Source organism: Ambystoma mexicanum, chromosome 5p (assembly GCF_040938575.1).
Source record: "Ambystoma mexicanum isolate Mex_15411 chromosome 5p, UKY_AmexF1_1, whole genome shotgun sequence".
Lineage (NCBI taxonomy): Eukaryota > Metazoa > Chordata > Amphibia > Caudata > Ambystomatidae > Ambystoma > Ambystoma mexicanum.
In genome coordinates, this window is record NC_090930.1 from 1,187,880,459 (window position 1) to 1,187,899,447 (window position 18,989).

Sequence of the window (18,989 nt, forward strand, 5' to 3'; positions counted from 1 at the left end):
CAAATACTCCAGCAAATGGCCTGCAGTCAGTGCTACTCAGGAAGGGAAGAGATGACTCTTGCCCTGCCACTAAAGTGCTTCTCCTTTGCTAGACCCTCCTCCATTTGATACGGTCACAGGCCCTGCTGCAGCTAAAGGTTCCACATTATTCAAACAGATGCATCCTTTCAAGCGAATTCAGCCGCACCAACTGTATCCTATGTACATACTGCTTAATTTCTCACATTTGCTGGAGTACCTTACTGGGCAGAGCAGGGCGTTGCCACAAGCTGTGGCACAGTGGACAAGTCAGGTGTGGGGCCTGCAGTGTGTAGGCGGGCCATCTGGGGTGGCCATGTCCGCGTGAGAGGGGCGTGTCCCTGATCGTGTAAACTGTGCCCAGGACAGCGCTCAGTTGCAGCGAAGTAATGAAGTGTCCGTGTGGAAGTGAAAAAAGGTGTAGGCAAGCAGGGCCATGCAGATAACGAATTGGTAAGAGGGTGGATCCTTATGTTTCATCAGATATGCTGGAGTATTGTTGATTCCGACTTGATTTGCTAGGGATAGATTTTGAGAAAATTTTGAAGCGGTCATGCAGCCTGTTATGGTTGAATGATGGTGTCAAAACCGATGAAATATCAAGAACATTTAGTGCTGACCAGTGGAACAAATCATGTAGCTTGGGGGAGGACTCTGTGTGCTTCCACTTAGCCTTAGAAAGCTTTCATTATAATGGACAGGAAAGTCGTGAGGCCTCATTAGTTTGGTGGATTTTACCCTGAGTTTTGGAGGTAGATATCCAAGTAGTTTTTATTAGTTTTATGAGGCATTTCATCTCTACTCGGGCAATACTCACTGCATGCGACATTCCTACAAATAGTGCAGACGGTACATAGATTTTAACGTATTTACGGCTTACAGTAAAGTTCTAAAAAGGCAGGTGGTAAAAACTGAAATTATTTAAAATTCTGCCTGTTTTTAGTGCTGAGGTCAAACTCAAGAGGAATATTGAGCATCTTGTGTCCGTGTAGTAGCTCAATAAACTGATATTGTGTAGGCAAAATAGCATGGCACTTTTTTCATGATTTTGCTTGATAGAAAATATGTCTTCTAATGGCGATGTCAACTACCACATTTAACAGCATGTTTATAAAGGATATCCATACCGAAGAGGCACTATTCAGAGTAAGTAATCTCTTTGCCATGACTAGGAATCAAATGCTAATCTAGGAATTTGATCAATGATAAAATGTGCCAAAGTTGTAGTACGATAATATAAAATCACATTCAAAATTACATGTTTACATATTTAATGATGTGACTTTAATGCAGGATCTAATTGTTCCCACCAGCTGTCCTCTCAAAGAGAAGTAGTGGCTAGAGTAATTCAACGGATTTGTGAAAAGCAAAGGAGCAACGTTCTAGCTTTTGGATTTGCACTGGTCGATGAAAATAGTCCCATGCCACTCACGTTTGCCCCAAATATATGCAACTTCCTCCCCAACCCCACAACAGCCACCATCAGCACAAGTGTCCTCTGGGGAACACTGCTTAGCAGAATAGGAGATGATATTATGATGTATCTACTGGAACACTGTTCTTTGTTCATGTTGGTGCCTCCTACTTGCTGTTACCAAATCTGTGGTCTTCCTGTCTATAAACTACTTAATAATGTATGTCGTTCTCCTGCATGGACTAGACAAATCGGCTCAAGGCAAAGAGGCAATATTCTACTAATGTACATTCAGAAGAAGTTTCATCAGCACAAAAGGTATCTTGAGAAAGCAACATTTTGGAAAGCGAAACGAAGATTGCAAGCTAATTCTTCAGTGTTTTCAGTTCAGAGATCCAGTCAAACGCAGCACTGCACAGGTAACTGTCAAAATGGCAAAACTCAGCTGGTATTAGTTGAACCACATCCAAGCCCAGGCAAGTCGCATGCCATGCAACAACATGTAACAGATAACCATCTTAAAAGAAAAAGCACACTTAGACCAGCTACGACACATGAAAATGAAGATGAAGCTGGTGTTCCAGCCAAAAGGATGAGGAGGGATTTCATAGGGACTCAGGCTCAAAGTTTTTGTTCTTTAGTTAATAAGAGTGTGCCTAATCTCAAAACTATTTGTGATAGGTGTGGCTGGAAATCCATGGTAGACCTTGCTACACCCACTGAAATACAAGCCGTGAAACCTGATGTAGGAAGCAGGCTACAAAACAAAGTTGATATTCCAGTGTGTGAAGATTCTTTGTCCCCTGCCTCTCCATTTGAAGCTAATCGGAGAGAAACCCACGTTGTGGAAGAGAACTCAGAAAAGTTTGGGAATGTTCTCCATTTACCTAAAATAAGAAACAATGTGACCACGGAATGCATTACCCTTCAAGAAAAAGCATATTCTGTTAAATGTTGCAAAGATCAGCTTTTCAGGGAAGAAATCAAGGAAGCCAAAAACAATTGGCAAGAAGCAAAGCCAACAAAGTCAGTTTCTAAGCAACCAACTCAAATCCTGCCTTCAAATATAATAATTGAAAGAGGGTACTTGTTATACTCCAACTTTAGCTTTAGGGAAGGCTTTTCAGTATCCTTTTTATTGAACACTTTGAAGCAGTGCCCCTTTGGGGGTCAAAGGCTGGTGGAGAATATATTTTTGAGCAGAGGCCCATTTGAACATCATCCAGTGAATAAACCAGCAACCACCTCAAAGAAATGGAAAAGATTGCCGAAACGCTATTGGCCCATGAAATGTGTATTCCAAGAACTGGTAGACAATCACAACAAATGCCCATATAAGGTATTGTTAAGAAATAATTGTCCAGTCAGACTTCCTCAGGTATCTTTAGAATCAAATGCAAGTCTAGAAAAAAGTGTGTGTGGTGTGCCAGGACCGCCGCATGTGGACAGAGGAAAAGCACCTAATGTACAAGAAAACACAGATGAGCGAGAGCGCTCAGAGTCTACTACTTTATCAGGTTGCAAAATGGAAGTGGCTTATGAATTTTCACAGGTGGAGGCAAAACATTCAAGCAACACACTTGTTTCTACTGTGACCTTTAAAGAAGCACAGAGCAGTCAGCCAGGAAAGGAGGCAACGGCCCAGCAATTCCGAGACTCCTCCTTCATGAAACTTTTGCGCCAGTACAGTAGTCTGTGGCAGGTGTATGCTTTTGCGAGGGAGTGTTTAAAGACAGTGGTGCCTAAAGAACTATGGGGATCGAACCATAACAAGTATCGCTTTTTTAAAAATGTTAAAACATTCATCTCACTGGGGAAGTTCGGCAAGTTTTCATTGCGTGAGTTGATGTGGAAAATGAGAGTAACCGACTGTGCTTGGCTTCGTCTGGGCAAAGGTAAGCAATGATGTCCCAAAACTGCATGACTGCTGTCTGTCCAGGATTGTATTTAAAAGTAATGATTCTTACATTTGCTTTCTTTTTTTTCTTTTTTAAATGTTTATTGGTTTTACAAATTGCACAGATACGTAAAAAGAAAGAAACCTTTTACATTATCCACAGTTCCTCCAAGCATATCAAGTTAAAATCCTTAAAAAACAAAGAAAAAGTTTCATGCTAACACCGTTTTCAAAGGTCATTAGGTCAACTTTCCCACAGTTAATGTCCTTTCCATCCATGGTTATCGCACCTCGTTAGTTTAGCTGAGAGGCATGTTTTTACAATGACCTTTTAAACACATATTCCACCAATTTCATCAACTTCAGAACAAAACTTGTTCTTTCACCCAAAATGGCCCATTCCCACCAATTTTCTACCGCTAGGCTTAACATGCCTATTTCCACATCCTCCAACAATCTAGATCTAATCGGTGTGAGTGCTTTACAAGTGGTTCTTAAATGGAGCAGGGTTTCCACCCTCCTCTCCTCCCCGCAATATCTACACTGGGAATTTGCCTGTTCAATTTGCTTTCTTGCCAGTTCTACTTCTCTAGTAGGCAAGATATTCAGTCTGCATCTAAGCAGAAGATCTCTTTATCAAGGCAGCGGGAACTTTTGGGGGTAAGCTGGCAGTTGATTCAAGCCTTTTCGTTCCGAGATCAGGAGAGGTCTTAGCCTATCTTACCCTCACCTTTCTCTGGTCTCCATCCAGTCTAGGCTCTGGAGCTTTTTTGGCTTTCATGGTGTTGGAATGAACTCCTCTAATTCAATTTCTGTGTTCTTTAAGGTCGCCACCAATTTTGCTCTCCAATAGAATAGAGGAGGCCCATGCTCGCAATCCTCCTTTTGGAGGATTGTGAAGGGAGCAACCAAGTCCACCACAGTACATTTCCTTGGTAGGGCTATTGATTTCCACAAGGCTATCGAAGCCAATGACTGCAGCCTCAGTTCATATCTAATGGCGCACATTGGAGGAGAGCAAGGTAGCTTTAGAACCTTGCGCCAGAAAATACCCTCCGAAATCCCCCAATTTTTCCAAGATAAATTTAACATAGCTTCAGAGCCATAAATCGGGATTTGAACCACCTTTTGCCAATAGAAGATGACGACTGGCGAGCGGGAGAAGCGGCCGGCACTTTCTATGGAGGGCAGCACCCTGCAGGGACAGTTTTTAGGCCTTCCTCCTAAGTAGCTGATAGTAGCTCTTATCGTCAATACTTTTGTTAATAACCACTCCTAAGTTGACAACCTCTAATAGCTCGAGTACCACTCTTCCAAATTAACCTAGCTTTTTGTATCTTGGACCGAGTATCTTGGACTTCCCTACATTAATTCTCATATCGTTAGACTTCAGGTAATCATTAAAGATCTCTATCCGCCTCTGTAGTCCAATGGGAGTTTGATCCAGGAAGACCAAGTCATCAGCATATATAATCCAAGGAACCTCCGTCATGTTAATCTTCGGGGGGGAAATGCTTGCACCTTATTTTGAGATTCTCCGAGGTCTGAGATATAAAGGCTGAAGAGCAATGGCACGAAGGTGCATCCTTGCTTGAGTCCGCAGTAGGTGTCAATTCTTTTGGAGAGCTGGCTATTTGCAGATAAACCGAACCTGTATTGTGGTGGTCGAATATAAGGCCCTCATAGCCTCCACCAGGTCAACAGGACAATTCCATTTAGTTAATTTGCTCCATAGATGCTCTCTGTTCATACAGTTGAACACCTGCTCAAGGTACATAAAATCCATGTAGCTACAGGTTCCCTCCTCTAAAGCTCTCTGTTTCAGGATGTTAATAGGAAACAATTCAACATCCTTCCTACTTGGTTCACGAACCCTGTTTGCCTTGGGTCCAACTTCCCAGTTTTTGATGCACATGCATTTAGATCACGTAATAGCACTGATTCAAATAACTTGCCCAGTGAATCCAGAAGGGTGATTGGATCGCCACGATCGCTCTTCTTGAATATGGGGACAATAATGGCTTCCCTCCACGTGGCTGGCATTTGTTTATTTTTCATTACCTGTTTAAATATGGATATGGCCAAGTCTCCCCGGGCTTTGATGTTTCTTTTTAATACTTGGTTCGACAGCCCATCCGTCCCAGCCGCTCGGGAGGAACTAGGTTTCCCTATCGTTGTTCTTATCACCTTCATCAAGAATGAAGGGCCAGCTCTTATTAGTCCTCTTGAGTTCCCTTTTCCTGTGGCCCTGCTGATTAGAAAAGAGAGCTGCATAATGAGAAACCCAGGAATTTTATGTAACCTGCCCTATTAAAGGTGATGGTCTAAAGACTGCTCCTTTGTTAAGGAGTACCCATAAATTCATTGTGTTTTTCCGGCATATGGTTTTTAACATCATCTCTGCGTCCCTCTGCATTCTCAAGGCTCTGGTGGCTAAGAGCCAATTTTGCTATTTTTGTTTGCGGACGCGTATCGGCTCATATTTTCCTGGGCCATGGGCTTTCTTCAGTTCTTTAATATTAGCTCTCAATTTTCTTCTGACCATCACCAGGGTATGATCATATGCATGTTTAGGGGCTTGATCAAGTTTCCCTCTCTTATTACTTGCTATCAGATAATCATGCAAAATCCACACCTATTCCACCGCCCCCCTGATCCTTAGTGATGAGGACTCAATGATGGGTGATAGTTTTCACTTCCTTTGGTTGAATTCTCAAACGTTTTATTCCCCAGGTGACTTCCACCTGGCCTATTATAGACCTTTGCGGGGGGCAATAGGTGTCCTGTACGGATATCGCCAAAAGATAGTGGTCACTAGAGTTGTTTTTCTACTTCAAATCGTAAGACTTTTTCTATCAAGTTCCTTGATACAAAACAGTAGTCGATCCAAGATCTCAGCGAATTTCTCCCACACGTACAGGCAGCCAGCATGTCACCTATTGACTGGGCATTTAGCATAAACAACTCCCTAGCAGATGATTCTCGGACCCAAAACTTCGCTCTTTCATCCATCTGATATTCTTTCAACGGCCACCCATCACCATTCAGCAAGCGAGTGTTCGGATCCCCACAAATAATAATGTTGGAATGTTCCCATCCAGCCATACTTTTCTCTACCACATTCATTATTGACTTGACAAATTTCACTTTTTGGCACATATTGACCCTCCAATATACGTTGACCAACAGATACTTAGTTGCCATCGGGAGTGGTCCTCTAGTGAGCTTCAAAACTTGCACGCAGGGGCTTAAAATATCATGGCTGATTACTGTGAAAACTGTGTCTACCCTTAGTAGTGTTAATAGACCTGAGAAAGGTCTACCTAAAATGCCCTTGCAAGCTGGGTTTAAATGGGATTCATAACCCTCGCACGACGGTTTCGACCTTAGCCAGGTCTGATGGAAACACAAGATGTCAAACTGTCCTAATGAGCGTGCTTCCTCACGTAGGAGCGCTTTAAATCCTCTAGTGTTCCAGGAGCCTATGCGGAGTCCCGGTCAATCCTGACACTGGTTAGTCTATTTCCGGTTGGGGTTGCCTAATGTCCCAGCTAACCATTCCCAGTAGTTTGCTCGTAGTCTTGCCGTTTGACAATCTTATGACTTTTGTTGCCGTTCTGGTTTGCACTTTGGTTCCCCACTGTAAATTTGAACTGGGGAAGATTTTGTTTGTGAGAAGAGCACTGACTTCTTCTTTCCCCTTTTGGGCTTCATCTGGGGACTTTTGTTGAGGTCTCAATTTATGTTGTGCCTATTTGGAATTTAATTTTTGCAAAGTGGTCCGAGAGATTACTGTTGGGGAGCTTGGATCTATAAATAGACACTTTCTCCTGATGATCACTCAATTCGTAGCCCAGCGGTAGCAGTCTTTCGCTCTGGGCTGACAGGTTTCCCTTAGTTGATAGTGAGTCCAAGTGAAGAATCACCTGATCCATTTTTCTCTGTCACAAATTCTACCACCCGGATATCATCAGTGGATATATGTCTGAGCTCGGGGATGTAATGCAAGAGCTTCATGACGTTCCGCCGATTCAAGATTGCAGCATTTGGATCTGATATTATTCTCTCCCAAAAGACTGTTAGACCTTTCTTTACTTCAATCTCCTCCACACTGTGTTGCTTTTTTATTCTCTCCTGTGTTTTTGTTAGCCATTTCCTGGTGGGCTCACTAGCAGATTTGTTCACATTTGGACTCTTGCCCCCTTCTGGGGCAGTTCGTTCAATGCTCTTCTTTTTTCATCCATTGTTTTGAACAGCCAGTCCTTTTGGGCCCCCACTTTAATAGTGGGTTTGCTGTTATGATTAGCATGGTAGTTGGGAGGATTTGATTAACTTGTCTTTCGATCTCAGCCCAATCGGATCTACTCGCATTGTTCTAGTCCGCATACTCTTCTTCTCGGTCATTAATTTCCAATAGATCACTCAAACATGTTTCTGACGTGAGGTCATTAGCCTCCATCACTTATGCGTTCCTCAAGTCAATAACTGCTCCGGGAGGTTCGGTCTGGTGCAGCACTTCTTGGTTCAGGACCCTCTCCTTTGTTGCATGTTTTGGGGACTGCCATAAGTCCAGAGACGGAGGAGTCCTGATGTTTCTTAGGAAGGCTCTGGAGCCATTTGATTTCCTTTTCTTTGTTGATACTAGGTTTTTTAGCTTTTTTCCTCTGGTTTCCCGTCTCCTTTTTTAGAGCCTTTAGGCATTGGCACCACCTCCTGAGCTGTATTTGGTTTAAAGATCGAGAACATATTTGTTTCCTTTCCCAAACCTTGTATTGGGGGTTCAGTCGCTATTGTCGCTTCTGTCCCCTCTGATTCTTCATTAGGGGGAGCCTGCTCCTTGAGATTCGAACTAGGGGGCGTCGATCGATTTTTGTCACCCTTAGCAGCCTTCGCTCTTTTCCACTGCATTTGCATCCACTTGCAATCTTGCAATATTGCATCCATTAACAGTGTCTTGTCCGTAGATTCTGTTCCTGTCATGCCTTGTCTCGGGAGGATAGCTCAGGGGCAATGTGCTCACCTTGGAAGGAAGACGACACAGAGCAACACAGGTTCGATCCCCGGGTCCACGCTTAGAAACCTCTGGTTATTAAGTGCGTTATAAATTATCATATCATTAAACTGTTCTGCCATATAATAGAGGCTTCTGCTTCTTTTTTTTTTTAAACTTTACTTTTTGGACTTTGCCAAGGTTACAATTACCTTACAAAAGGAAAAAACATACAAAAATAACAGAACTGCGCCTTGTGGTCCCAGATCCTCCCCCTCCCCACCCCATACTGGGCATACAGTGTTCATGGCATGTCTGCATTCGCATTGTAGTTCACATGCAGATGTTATGGAATGGCAGAGTTTCACTATTGGGGTCAGTGATTTGGTGGCAGTTCAGCAAGGTTCAATCTGACGACGTCAGCAGATGGTTGACGTAGGGCCCCCATATATCTGGCGGTCGAACGTGTACGGGCAGTGTTTTGATGAAACTCACTTCGACGTTGTGGCAATATGCTACGTCCTGCAGCCATCCTTGTGTGTTGAGAGAGAGTCCCCTTCACCAGGACATGGCTATGCGTCGTCGTGCCAGTACTAGCAGTAGTCCGGCCAGTTTCCTCACTGCGGGTTGTAGGTTCCTGGTACATCCCATCATTGCCACTGTGGGGCAGTGTTTGATTTGTTCTCCTATTATTGCAGAGGTTCTGTTGAGTACCTCTCCCCAAAATCGACTGATTGTCGGGCAATCCCAGGCCAGGTGAAGGAAGTCTGCTGGGGTCGTGTCGCACCTCTCGCAAGCAGCTGATATGGTCGAGCGGTGTCGGTGGAGTCTGGCCGGCATGTGGTATGTTTGGTGGAGAAAGCTGAAGTGGATAAGTTTGTATCGTGAGTTTAGGGAGACCTTTTGCGTCTGCCGTAATATAGATCACCAGTCATCTTCGTCAATCGCGTCTGCAAGTGTCTTTTCCCATCTCAGTTTTGGGGGCGTTGACTGGTGTGCAGTGCACAGTAGGTCTTTGTAGATTCTCAACACCAGCTTACCCTCCCTGTGTGCCTGGATCACCCCGTGTAAAAGCTGCCATGTGGGTGGCGGAGTGGGGAATGAGGGGAACAGAGACCTGAGTGTGTCGTAGTCTGACATAGACAAAGATGTCTAAGGGAGAGTCAGCACCTCGTTCCCGGGCTTGTTGAATTGTCAGGAAGTATTCCTCCACAAACCAGTCGTTCAGCGTAGCTATCTTTAGTTTCTCCGCCCACTGGAGGTATATGTTCTTGGTCATAAGTGGTATCCCCGGTATAAATCTTGCTGGGAGCAGGGGGGAAGAATCTAACGGCAACGTCACTTTTATGTGCAATCTTTCTCCATATCTTGTATGTGGTCTGCACCACATTTAGGGTTTTGGGGATGCAGAGTTCCCCTATGATGGCTGCACGTAGGAGGGTGGCGGTTATTAGAGCTCTTTCTTTTTGGACATGTGGGCGGATGGATTGGGTGGTGTACAAGTAGCTCAGGAATTGTGCCGAGCTGCCCAGTACTAGCGTACGAAATCGGGGCGCGCCAGGTCGCCTTTTGCAATTGGTTGAACGAGAATTGCGTGGGCTACTCTTGCTGGTTTGCCCGCCCAGATCAGTTTAAGAATTAGGCCGCGCAAGCTTTGGAAGAAGCTTCGCGTCAATAGCAGTGGTAGGTTTACAAACAAAAATAGGAGTTGGGCAATATGACCATTTTGACAATTGATACTCACCCCCTAGCGTAAGAGGGAGGCGTTTCACCAATTTTATTGTTGAGGGTTCCCATCGCTCTGCTATAGTTGTCACGGAATAGGTCATCATCATTTCTGGACATCATTATTCCCAGGTATCTGACGCCTGAGCCCTCCCATTTGAACTTGAAGTCATCTCTAAATTCTACTGTATTCGGAGTTAATGGGAACACAACTGATTTATTGTGGTTGATTTTTAGTCCGGAAAAAGCTCAGAACTTGAGTACCTCTCTCATTACTGGGTGTAGGTTTGTCGTCAGGTCGCTGACCAAAAGGGCAAGTCAACGGCGTAGAGGGACCGGATCAATTTGTGGGGCCCAATGGTGAGCCCTTTGTCCATAAATTTGCTCTAAGGCTTGCGGCCAGGGGTTCCATAGCTAGTGCAAACAGTAGGGCCGAGAGGGGCAGCCCTGCCTGGGTTCCCTTTTCAGTTCTATGGGCTCCGATTTTGTGCTCCCTAGTGTGATCTTGGTTAAAGGGTGTTTGTAGAGGAGTGAGATTAATCTTAGAAAGTACTTACCCAGGCCCAGCTTTTTGGGCACTGCGAAGAGGTAGGGCCATTCGACATAGTCGAATGCTTTCTCTGCGTCGAGTAGCATTGCCACTGCTTGCATCGAGGGGTCTAGTGCTTCGATAATGCCGAAGAGTCGGCGGATGTCGAATGTCTTGTTTCGTCCTGGTATAAAACCGGCCTGGTCGGCTAGTTAGTACCAGTCTAGGCATTGGGGGTAGCAGCCGATTGGTTAGGATTTTGGCGAGGATCTTATTGTCAACATTCATCAACAATATCGATCTGTATGCGGCACATTCCTCAGGGGGTTTCCCGGGTTTGTGGAGTAGGATGAGGTTGGCCTCCCAAAGTGTGGGGGGCAGACACACATTCTCCAGGGCCTCTTCATATACTGATAATAGGATTGGTGCAAGAGGTGGGCCAAGTACTTTAGAGAATTCACCTGTCAGGCCGTATAGGCCCCGGTGAATTAGACCCCGGTTGTTCCTTTATGGCTGCTAGGATTTCATCTGCTGTAATCGGTCTATTTAGGGGTTCTCTCAGGTCTCCCTCTATCATCCAAGTATTCTTGGAGTGCTTCAGGGTTATTCGGGGCTTTGGAGTTATAGGTCGTGATAAAAGGCACAAAATGCTGCCACTATTTCGCCTTCTGTGTGGACTTGTTTTCCCTTGTGGGTCCCTTGTGGGTCCCTTGTGGGTCCCTTGTGGGTCGTGGACACATTCGACCTGTTGAAGTCGTCTGTCTGTCGCCAACAGTCTTGCTAGGAGGGCTCAGGGCTTCTGGTCTTCACTGTATTGCCGCACCAGATGGCCACGCGCCAGGAATTGGCATTCGTGGTCGGCGTGGCCTCAGAACTTGTCTAGTTCCTCTTTAATGAGAGCCAATGTGTGAGGGTGTTTTAGGACAATGAAGCTTTGCTCAAGCTCTTTTAGGCGGGTCTCATTTTCCCCTAGTTCTTTCCTAATGGTCTTTAGTATCCCGTTCTCTTTAGCCACACATATGCCTCTGGTATGATAACATTTTAGGGTTTCCCATAGGTTCCCGTGTGAGGTGACAGACTCCTGGTTGGTAGTGAGGAAGGATTTGATCTCGTCCAGGAGCTTCTGGAAAAACACCGGGTCTTGGAGTGCTCTTGGTTTGAATCTCCATGTGTAGCTTTTCTTATGGTTGTTTGCTGGGATGCATTCCAAGGTGACTGGGGAGTGGTCAGAGTGAGTCCTGGGAAGGATCTGGCATTCGCCCCACTGCAGACCTCCCACCCAGGACACTAAAAGGTAGCCTAGAAGCAAGCTGGCCCGTGTACCCAGGAGTGAAATGTATACTCTTGGGAGTCTTGGTGATTGGGTCTCCATATATCGATCAGGTTGTAAGTTTTGCAGATCTCGCGGACTTGCAGCCTCGCTTGGTGGTTATGTTAGTGGCTGTGTGTGATTTATCCCATGCAGGGTCTAGTGTGGTATTCAGGTCCCGCCCCATATAATCGTGGCATTGTCGACCTCTGCTAGGTGTATCATCACCCAATCAAATGAGTTGGTGCTGTCGGTGTTTGGGCCGTATGTGTTCACCAGGACAACCTCCGTGTCCTCCAGTATCCCGTGGACAAGTAGTGCTCTGCCCTCCTCGTCTCATGCCACTGACCCCAACTTAAACTTCACATTCTTGCTGATCAGAATGGCTACTCCCCTGGCGAGAAATGAGAAGGAAGAGTAGTATGTATGGCATCCCCACGTGGGGGCCCATTGACTCTCACCGGGTGGAAGAAGGTGGGTCTCTTGAATAAGTGAGATGTTGTGCCTCTTAAGGTAGTGGGATATCTTCCGAGTTTTTTTTGGGTTGTTCCCCCCCCCATCTGATATTCCACGTTGCTAGCTTGAATGGTCGGGGGTCATTGCATGTGTGAAGAGGGTGTTTATGACAGCCTTGGCAGTGTGTGCATGCTCCTTTCGCATGATGAGGCTTGCAGGGGGGGGTAGGTCAGTCGGTGGTGACCCGGTAAATGATTGGCACATTCCCTGAAACTGTGAAGCCCTCCCCCGCGGGCAACCCCCAACTTGCCCGTCAAATGTTCCCACCCTCTAAACCGAAAACTGTGGATCAGTGCTGCGCTTGGGGCGCTAGTGCCTAGCCTAGCTCATCGGCTCCCATCCAAGAAATATGTTTAGTTGCGCTGGCTGGTTATATTATTCTAGTTCGGGCAGACCGGCGAATGTTAGAGATGAGCCAGTGGCTCCTTTTTCTTGTTGATGTTGCTCGTGATGCTTGTTGCGCGGGATATGCGGTTGTATTGCGTTGGGCTTCCACATACCTCGAGATTTCAAGTCGGGTCTCTTCTGTTTCGGTTGGCTCTGACTGGTCTTGGGTTGTTGCGGATGGGTTCACAGCCAATATCGTCCAAATAACTGCTGACTGTTTTGGGGCAGTTGAAGAAGTGTGTTTTGCCAGCGTGTTGTTCACGCAGTTTGGCCGGGAAGACCATGGAGTATTGGATTTCATTGTCCCTGAGGCGTCTCTTTACTCCTGCAAAGGACCTGTGAGACGATTTGAACTGCTTGTGAAAAGTCTGGGTACACCTGTATTTTGTCGCCATCGTAATGTAGCTCCCCTTTCTCCCTTGCGAGTCACAGGATTGTGTCCCGGTCTTTGTAATTGAGCAACCTTGTGATGATGGGGTGTGGGGGTGCACCTGGGACTGGATGGGCTGCGGGTATTCAATGAGCTCTTTCGACCACAAAGAGGTGGGACAAAGCGGTTTCACCAAAGAGTTCTTTGCACACAGCTTCGACAAATTCCTCCATTTTCTGGGGGGATTGTTTCTCTCTTACCCCTACCAGTCTTATGTTATTGCAATGGTTTTGCCCCTCTAAGTCTTCGTTCTTGGCTATCACAGCTTTCATCTGGTTTTCTAGCGTGGTCACCCTCACAGTGAGTGCTGCGCTTCCGTCCTCCAGGTCCGACACTCTGTTCAGCAGTGTCAAGCCTGTCTCCATACTTGTCAAGCCTGTGTTGTAGTTGATCGACCTTGAGGATAAGGCGTCCAGTTTCAAGTCCAGGTTGCCGATTCCGGCTTTAAGGTCTAGTAGGATTTTGCGTATGTCAGGGCCTGGGTGTTAGACAGTACTGTTGTTAGAATCCATAATTGTCTCTGGGGATGTAGGCGATGTCAGTAACCCGGGGGTCCTGGTGGTGGATCCGGTCCTGAAATTGAGCTTCCTCTGCGAGTTCGACTTCCCCATGTGTGGTGTCTACAAGATTGGTTCAGGTCCGAGGACAGATGTGGGACGCAGCTGGTAGCTGGAATATGTCCGGATTGGAATTGTCTTCGGGTCCAGGGGGGTTCTGTGCCTTGGGTGCGTTTCTTAGGCTGTGCACATTCAGGGGGGGCCGTGCCGAGAGGATCAACTTACGACCCTGCTGTTACGGGGAGGGCATGTGCGTTGCAGTCCTTCAGATAGAGGTGGACTGAATTGAGTAGTGGTTTTGCCCACCGTGTTCTTCCAGCGTGGTGGGTGGTGAGGGTTGTTGCTGTCTCTTTGCGGTCAGATCCCCGGGGGGGTGGTCCGACCTCGCGGTGCAGTGATGTGCGGGTGCTAAGTGGTTCAGGCAATCGCAAGTCCCCCCCCCCCCACTCACCTTGCACCTGGGTTGGTTGGGATCAGCATTACGCAGCTTGGAGGCTTGTGGCCGTTGCTTGGTCAGGGGCTTGGGTGGCCAAGTGTGTAGGCCTCTATCGTTTCACAAGTTGCAGCGGGTCAATTTCCTGGTTGTTGGGTGTCCTGACCCACATTTGGACTATTATGCTGCAACACTTGGTGCTGCGGGTTTAGGAAATCCAAGAGGGCGGACAAGCCCACATTTGCGCCAGAATCCTGGAGAACCGCGCAGTCTTTGCGCACAACAAAATGGTCGCCTGACCTGCCACCCACCAGTGTGAGCGTGAGGGGCCAGAAGCGCCAGAAGCGAAATCGGTGCTAAGGGATATGTGTAACGCTCACCTGATTCTCGCAGAGGCGCCGGTCTTGACTGGGCGACTACCGTATCTCCAAAGGTGATGTGTAGCACCCGGTTGGCTCTTGGGCTGGACCTCTGTGCACTGTATGCCTGACGTGTAGAGTAAGATGTCTTAGGTAAGTGAATGCCGAGCTCTCCATCTGCCTCGGGGCAGGGTGCTGTAACCAGTTTCTTCACTGGATAGGTAGCGCAGGCCTCTTGACTTCAGAGGACTGCTGTCCGTCGTTTACTGCACGAACGGTAAGTTTCGAGTCATTCAAATGTCTTTAAAGTCTTTAGTAATGATGTCTCTTGTTTTGCAGGGTTCCGGCGATGGCGGATGACGGGCTGAAGTGAGTTGAAGATGGAGCCCGTGTGATGAATAGAAGCGCCTGGAAGCACGTAAGTAAGCGCTTGTTGCCTGCTTCACGATGCGCTCTAACTCTCTTTTTATTTTGCAGGTACGAGTTCGGAGCGGCTGCAGGGTGCCGGAATACCCACTGGATTAGATGTGGAAAGGAGTAATGGCACGTGAGTATTAAAGTTCCCCAATGTCTTTAAACGCACCTTGTTTTGTCTTTCAGATGCGGGATGCAGCGCCGAAGGCCTCCGGAGCGTGCAAAGAGTTGGTAAGCTTTTGTCTTTCAGATGCCGGAATGCAGTGTGAAGACCTCCGGAGCGCACGAAGAGTAGGTAAGCCTTTGCCTTTCAGATGCCGGAATGCTAACCTGTTCTTTCTTGTCTTTATAGGTATTGCTGAAGACTGGATTCAGGATGGTAAGCCTTTTTCCTTAGGCCCAGGACCGGATGCAGAAGACACGATGAGCGTTCTGCTGCAGAGGTTGCAGAATAACGCAAAGCAAGATTCATCCACCGGGTGTGGTTTAAATAGCCTCCTGTAGTGCTTCGGTGTCTCCTTCCACAGCCACGCCTAGGTAAGAAAAGAGTTCCTGCTTTCCAGAAGAGTTCCAGTGTTCTGAATCTAGGGAGTGGCTCCAGCCCCACCCAACAGGAAAAGTAGTTCCAAACAGAAGGGGATCAGAGGCTCAACTGGCAGGCAAGTAAGCAGCATGGTCTGCTGCAGGTAAGTCCACCCAAGCATTATGAGCCCGGCGCTTCCAGTGCTGGGACTGGGCATATTTATGAGCCTGGTGCCACTGGCGCCAGGACTGGGTCCAAAAGGTCCCAATTGGGACTGGTTGGCACTCGGAACCTGGGTTATGGATCTGCTTCCAAGGGAGTTGGGACAACCCTGACCTTTTGGAAGCAGAGATCATGACAATATGGTGCTGTTCAAAATCTGTTGTTAATGTCAAAAATGGGTGAAATACTGGTGCTCACCACTACCAGAAAGCCGGCGTTTTAAAACCACCAGACACTTGTTTAAAACTGAACAAATGAACCAAACCAGGCCAAAGAAAGACTTACTAAGAGGTGGATACAATGTAAAACTATATTCTGAAATGACTTGAAGGAAGTAATTGTCTAATGTATGTATTGGAAATAGCTGGGGATGTCAGCAGCTTAAGTGAATTTGGGTTTAAAGCCACTAAAATCGAAATGTTTAGAATAAATGAGTGACCTACCTTTGAGTGTCACATAGGTTGCAATTGTTTAAATGTCATAGTTTTGAACTTAGAATCAGTGTTCTAGCTGCATGTGTAAAAATTGCAAGTTTGGTTTGAATGTAGAAAACTGGGAACCAAAGTGACATTTAGCTGAAGCCTGGCTTAAAGAAATTGAATTCTGCCTGACAACTACCCCGGACAGGAGTTGAAACTTGATCAGCAGCTGTGTTCCCAGGCCGGGTTGCATTCTGCTGCCCCTGCCAAAAGGAGAGGACACCTCTCTGATTGAATTAGGGGAGTGGCACCTGGGGACTGCAGGAAACTGAACAAAGCACTGTCTTGGGCTCAGGCAAATGTTATATTGGGGGGGTCGTAAAATAGCTTCCTTTTGGGAGAAGTGGGAGGAGAAGTGCCTCTGTGAGCAAGCTGAGCTTGGGGTAAGTGGACAAACCAGAAATTCCACCATGTGCTTTGGAAAACCACACCCCTTTGGGGCCAGAGCATAATTTTAAAAAGCTGGAGAATTCATAGTGCGGACTTGTAAAAATTATATAAATAATATCATCATTCTTGTGATTTTTCTGTGCACATTTTAAGAGGTGGCAGGACTCTGTGGTATGTTCTGGGGAGTAGTAGTGGAAAATAAGACTGTTACTCCAAATGTATGCATGTTAAAAATCTGACACTTTATCATCTGAAACCCATATCCCTTGTGCACATTTGTGAAAATCTGGAAAAGTTTAGAGGTCGTTATCTGGATGAAAAGGGCAGAATTCTGTCAAAAGTGGACACGACATCTTACAAAGACCGGGAACGGATGGTTTGGTGCTACAGAAAATATGTTAACTGGACATATAATATTAGAAAAATGGTACATAGATAAATGGGTATTTGGATCAGAAATAGATTTGTGTGTAATTTTACAAGGGGAGGATCCTCTGACCATAAACCTACCTCAACACTCTGACTCACTGTTCCTTCTCAAATCAGATCAAAGAGAAATCCTTGACCTATCAAATCGTGAGTGGGTTGGGCAAAGAAAGTTAGCATCCACACCCATTTTCAAAAGACATAAAAAGAGCCACTGGAACCCAGGCAGGGACATTCACTTTCCACTTTCTTGCGGGACGCTTTGCCGGGAGACTCCAGACTTCAAATCCATCAATCTCCAGAGACCAGAACTTTGAATCCAGACTCCAGAACTTGTAGCAGAGATACCTGAATCCAAAAGCTAAATCCTTTTTCAGCAGGCCTCCAAATCGTTTGCAAACTATTCAACAGCCGGGCAAGCTGTTTGAATTCTTTGCCAAGAACTTTTGCCAGAACCGGTAGCAGAAACACCCAGAAAGCAGAACCAGAGATCCAGACCAGACCAGAAACAGAGATCCAGAACTAGAGAACCAGTACCAGAAACCGCCCAGAAGTCAAGTCCAACCTGACCCGATCCGTGACAAAGTCGCATTCCTGTCCAAAATATAGTATGAGTACTCAGCCAGAACTGTGCAAAACCAATCTCTTAGTTTAAAATAATCTAATTCAAACTATTTTAACCTATTGAGAACTGCATCATAGAAATCGTGTCGCTCCTGTTAATTCAAAGCTGCAAAACTGTCATCTGTCATTCTGAGCTTTACTTTTACTTTGAGAATCTACCTTCACAAAATCGTCCATATCTCTTGAGCCGTTTGTGATAGAAGCGAAATTTAACTTTTATTTTAATGCTGACATTCTAAGCTTTCCAATGAGCTCTAAATCAACTTGCTACTCCTCATGGTTCCTCCGTAATTGCGCTCGACGCACGCGACTAAATTGCTGCGATTTGACATTTTGTTTCATTTCAGCCACGTGTAAAAATATTGGTCTTTTGCTTCCATTACGGAATTCCGTTTTCAACCTGGTAACCATCCCTGAATCATTGATCGGGCTGGCCTGAACTGATTTAAAGTATCTCTCACTCACCCTGAACCTCTAGAGGGAATTAAAATCATTTTTAGCCTATTTTTCCCTTCTTTGCTTACCACATTTAAAGTACTTTGCCTGTGTTTAAAATCATCCTTGTGATCTAAGCTTGCTAGGGGGGAACTGAATTCGGATTGTACTGTGATTGTATTCCTGAAGACTGTGTGTGTTACTTCCATCTCCTTACATTGCATAGGGGGGGGAGTGAATTGTCAGAGAAAAGTAAACATATTCTCTTTCGCTGAAGTCATATCAAATTATTTCTGTGTTGCATTCTGTCCCACCTTGCATTTCCTTGAACCATATAAAGCATTCTCTGCTACCTTAGTCCTCTGTTCTTATTCATAAGTAACCAAGAACTGTGCCACTGTAGGATTACCTATTGCTGATTACTGCTCATATTCACAAGTGTGTTATCAATTTATTTATAAAAGTGTGATATATATATATATATATATATATATATATATATATATATATATATATATATATATATAGTTTAATTATTCAATAAATCTTTTAAATTGCAAAACAAACCTACTTCTTGGCTCAGTGAGGTCAGGGGAATTCAAAGAGAGGGGCGTTATATAAGGGTTTATCATCCAGAGTATAACGTGTCATAAAAATATATAAATAAGGGCTTCCCTTGAGCAATCTCAGACAAGGCACTGACCTAGTGGGAATGCTTGATTGGAGTCATTAACACGGTTGCCCGTTCCACAAACCCTGGAGTGCAGGAGTACGTGGTTGCTGCATGCCCTTATGCCTGCGTCCGGAATTGGTCAGGGTTCGTGTGGTCTACCCACCATTGCCAAAGTCTCTGTGTTGCAGGTAGGTGGGGCCCGGTGGGTTCAGCTTTTCCTCATGTGCTGTATCATAGTC

The 18,989-nt window shown here is 45.7% G+C and overlaps 1 protein-coding gene across 1 annotated transcript in view; it reads left to right on the forward strand.

The window, feature by feature from the left end:
* The window catches only part of TERT (telomerase reverse transcriptase), a 679,541-nt gene that overhangs the window by 56,226 nt on the left and 604,326 nt on the right, over positions 1-18,989 (forward strand). The window contains exon 2 of the mRNA XM_069613652.1: positions 1,332-3,327. Coding sequence (XP_069469753.1) covers positions 1,332-3,327 — 1,996 coding nt within the window. The remainder of the gene's footprint in view (positions 1-1,331; positions 3,328-18,989) is intronic.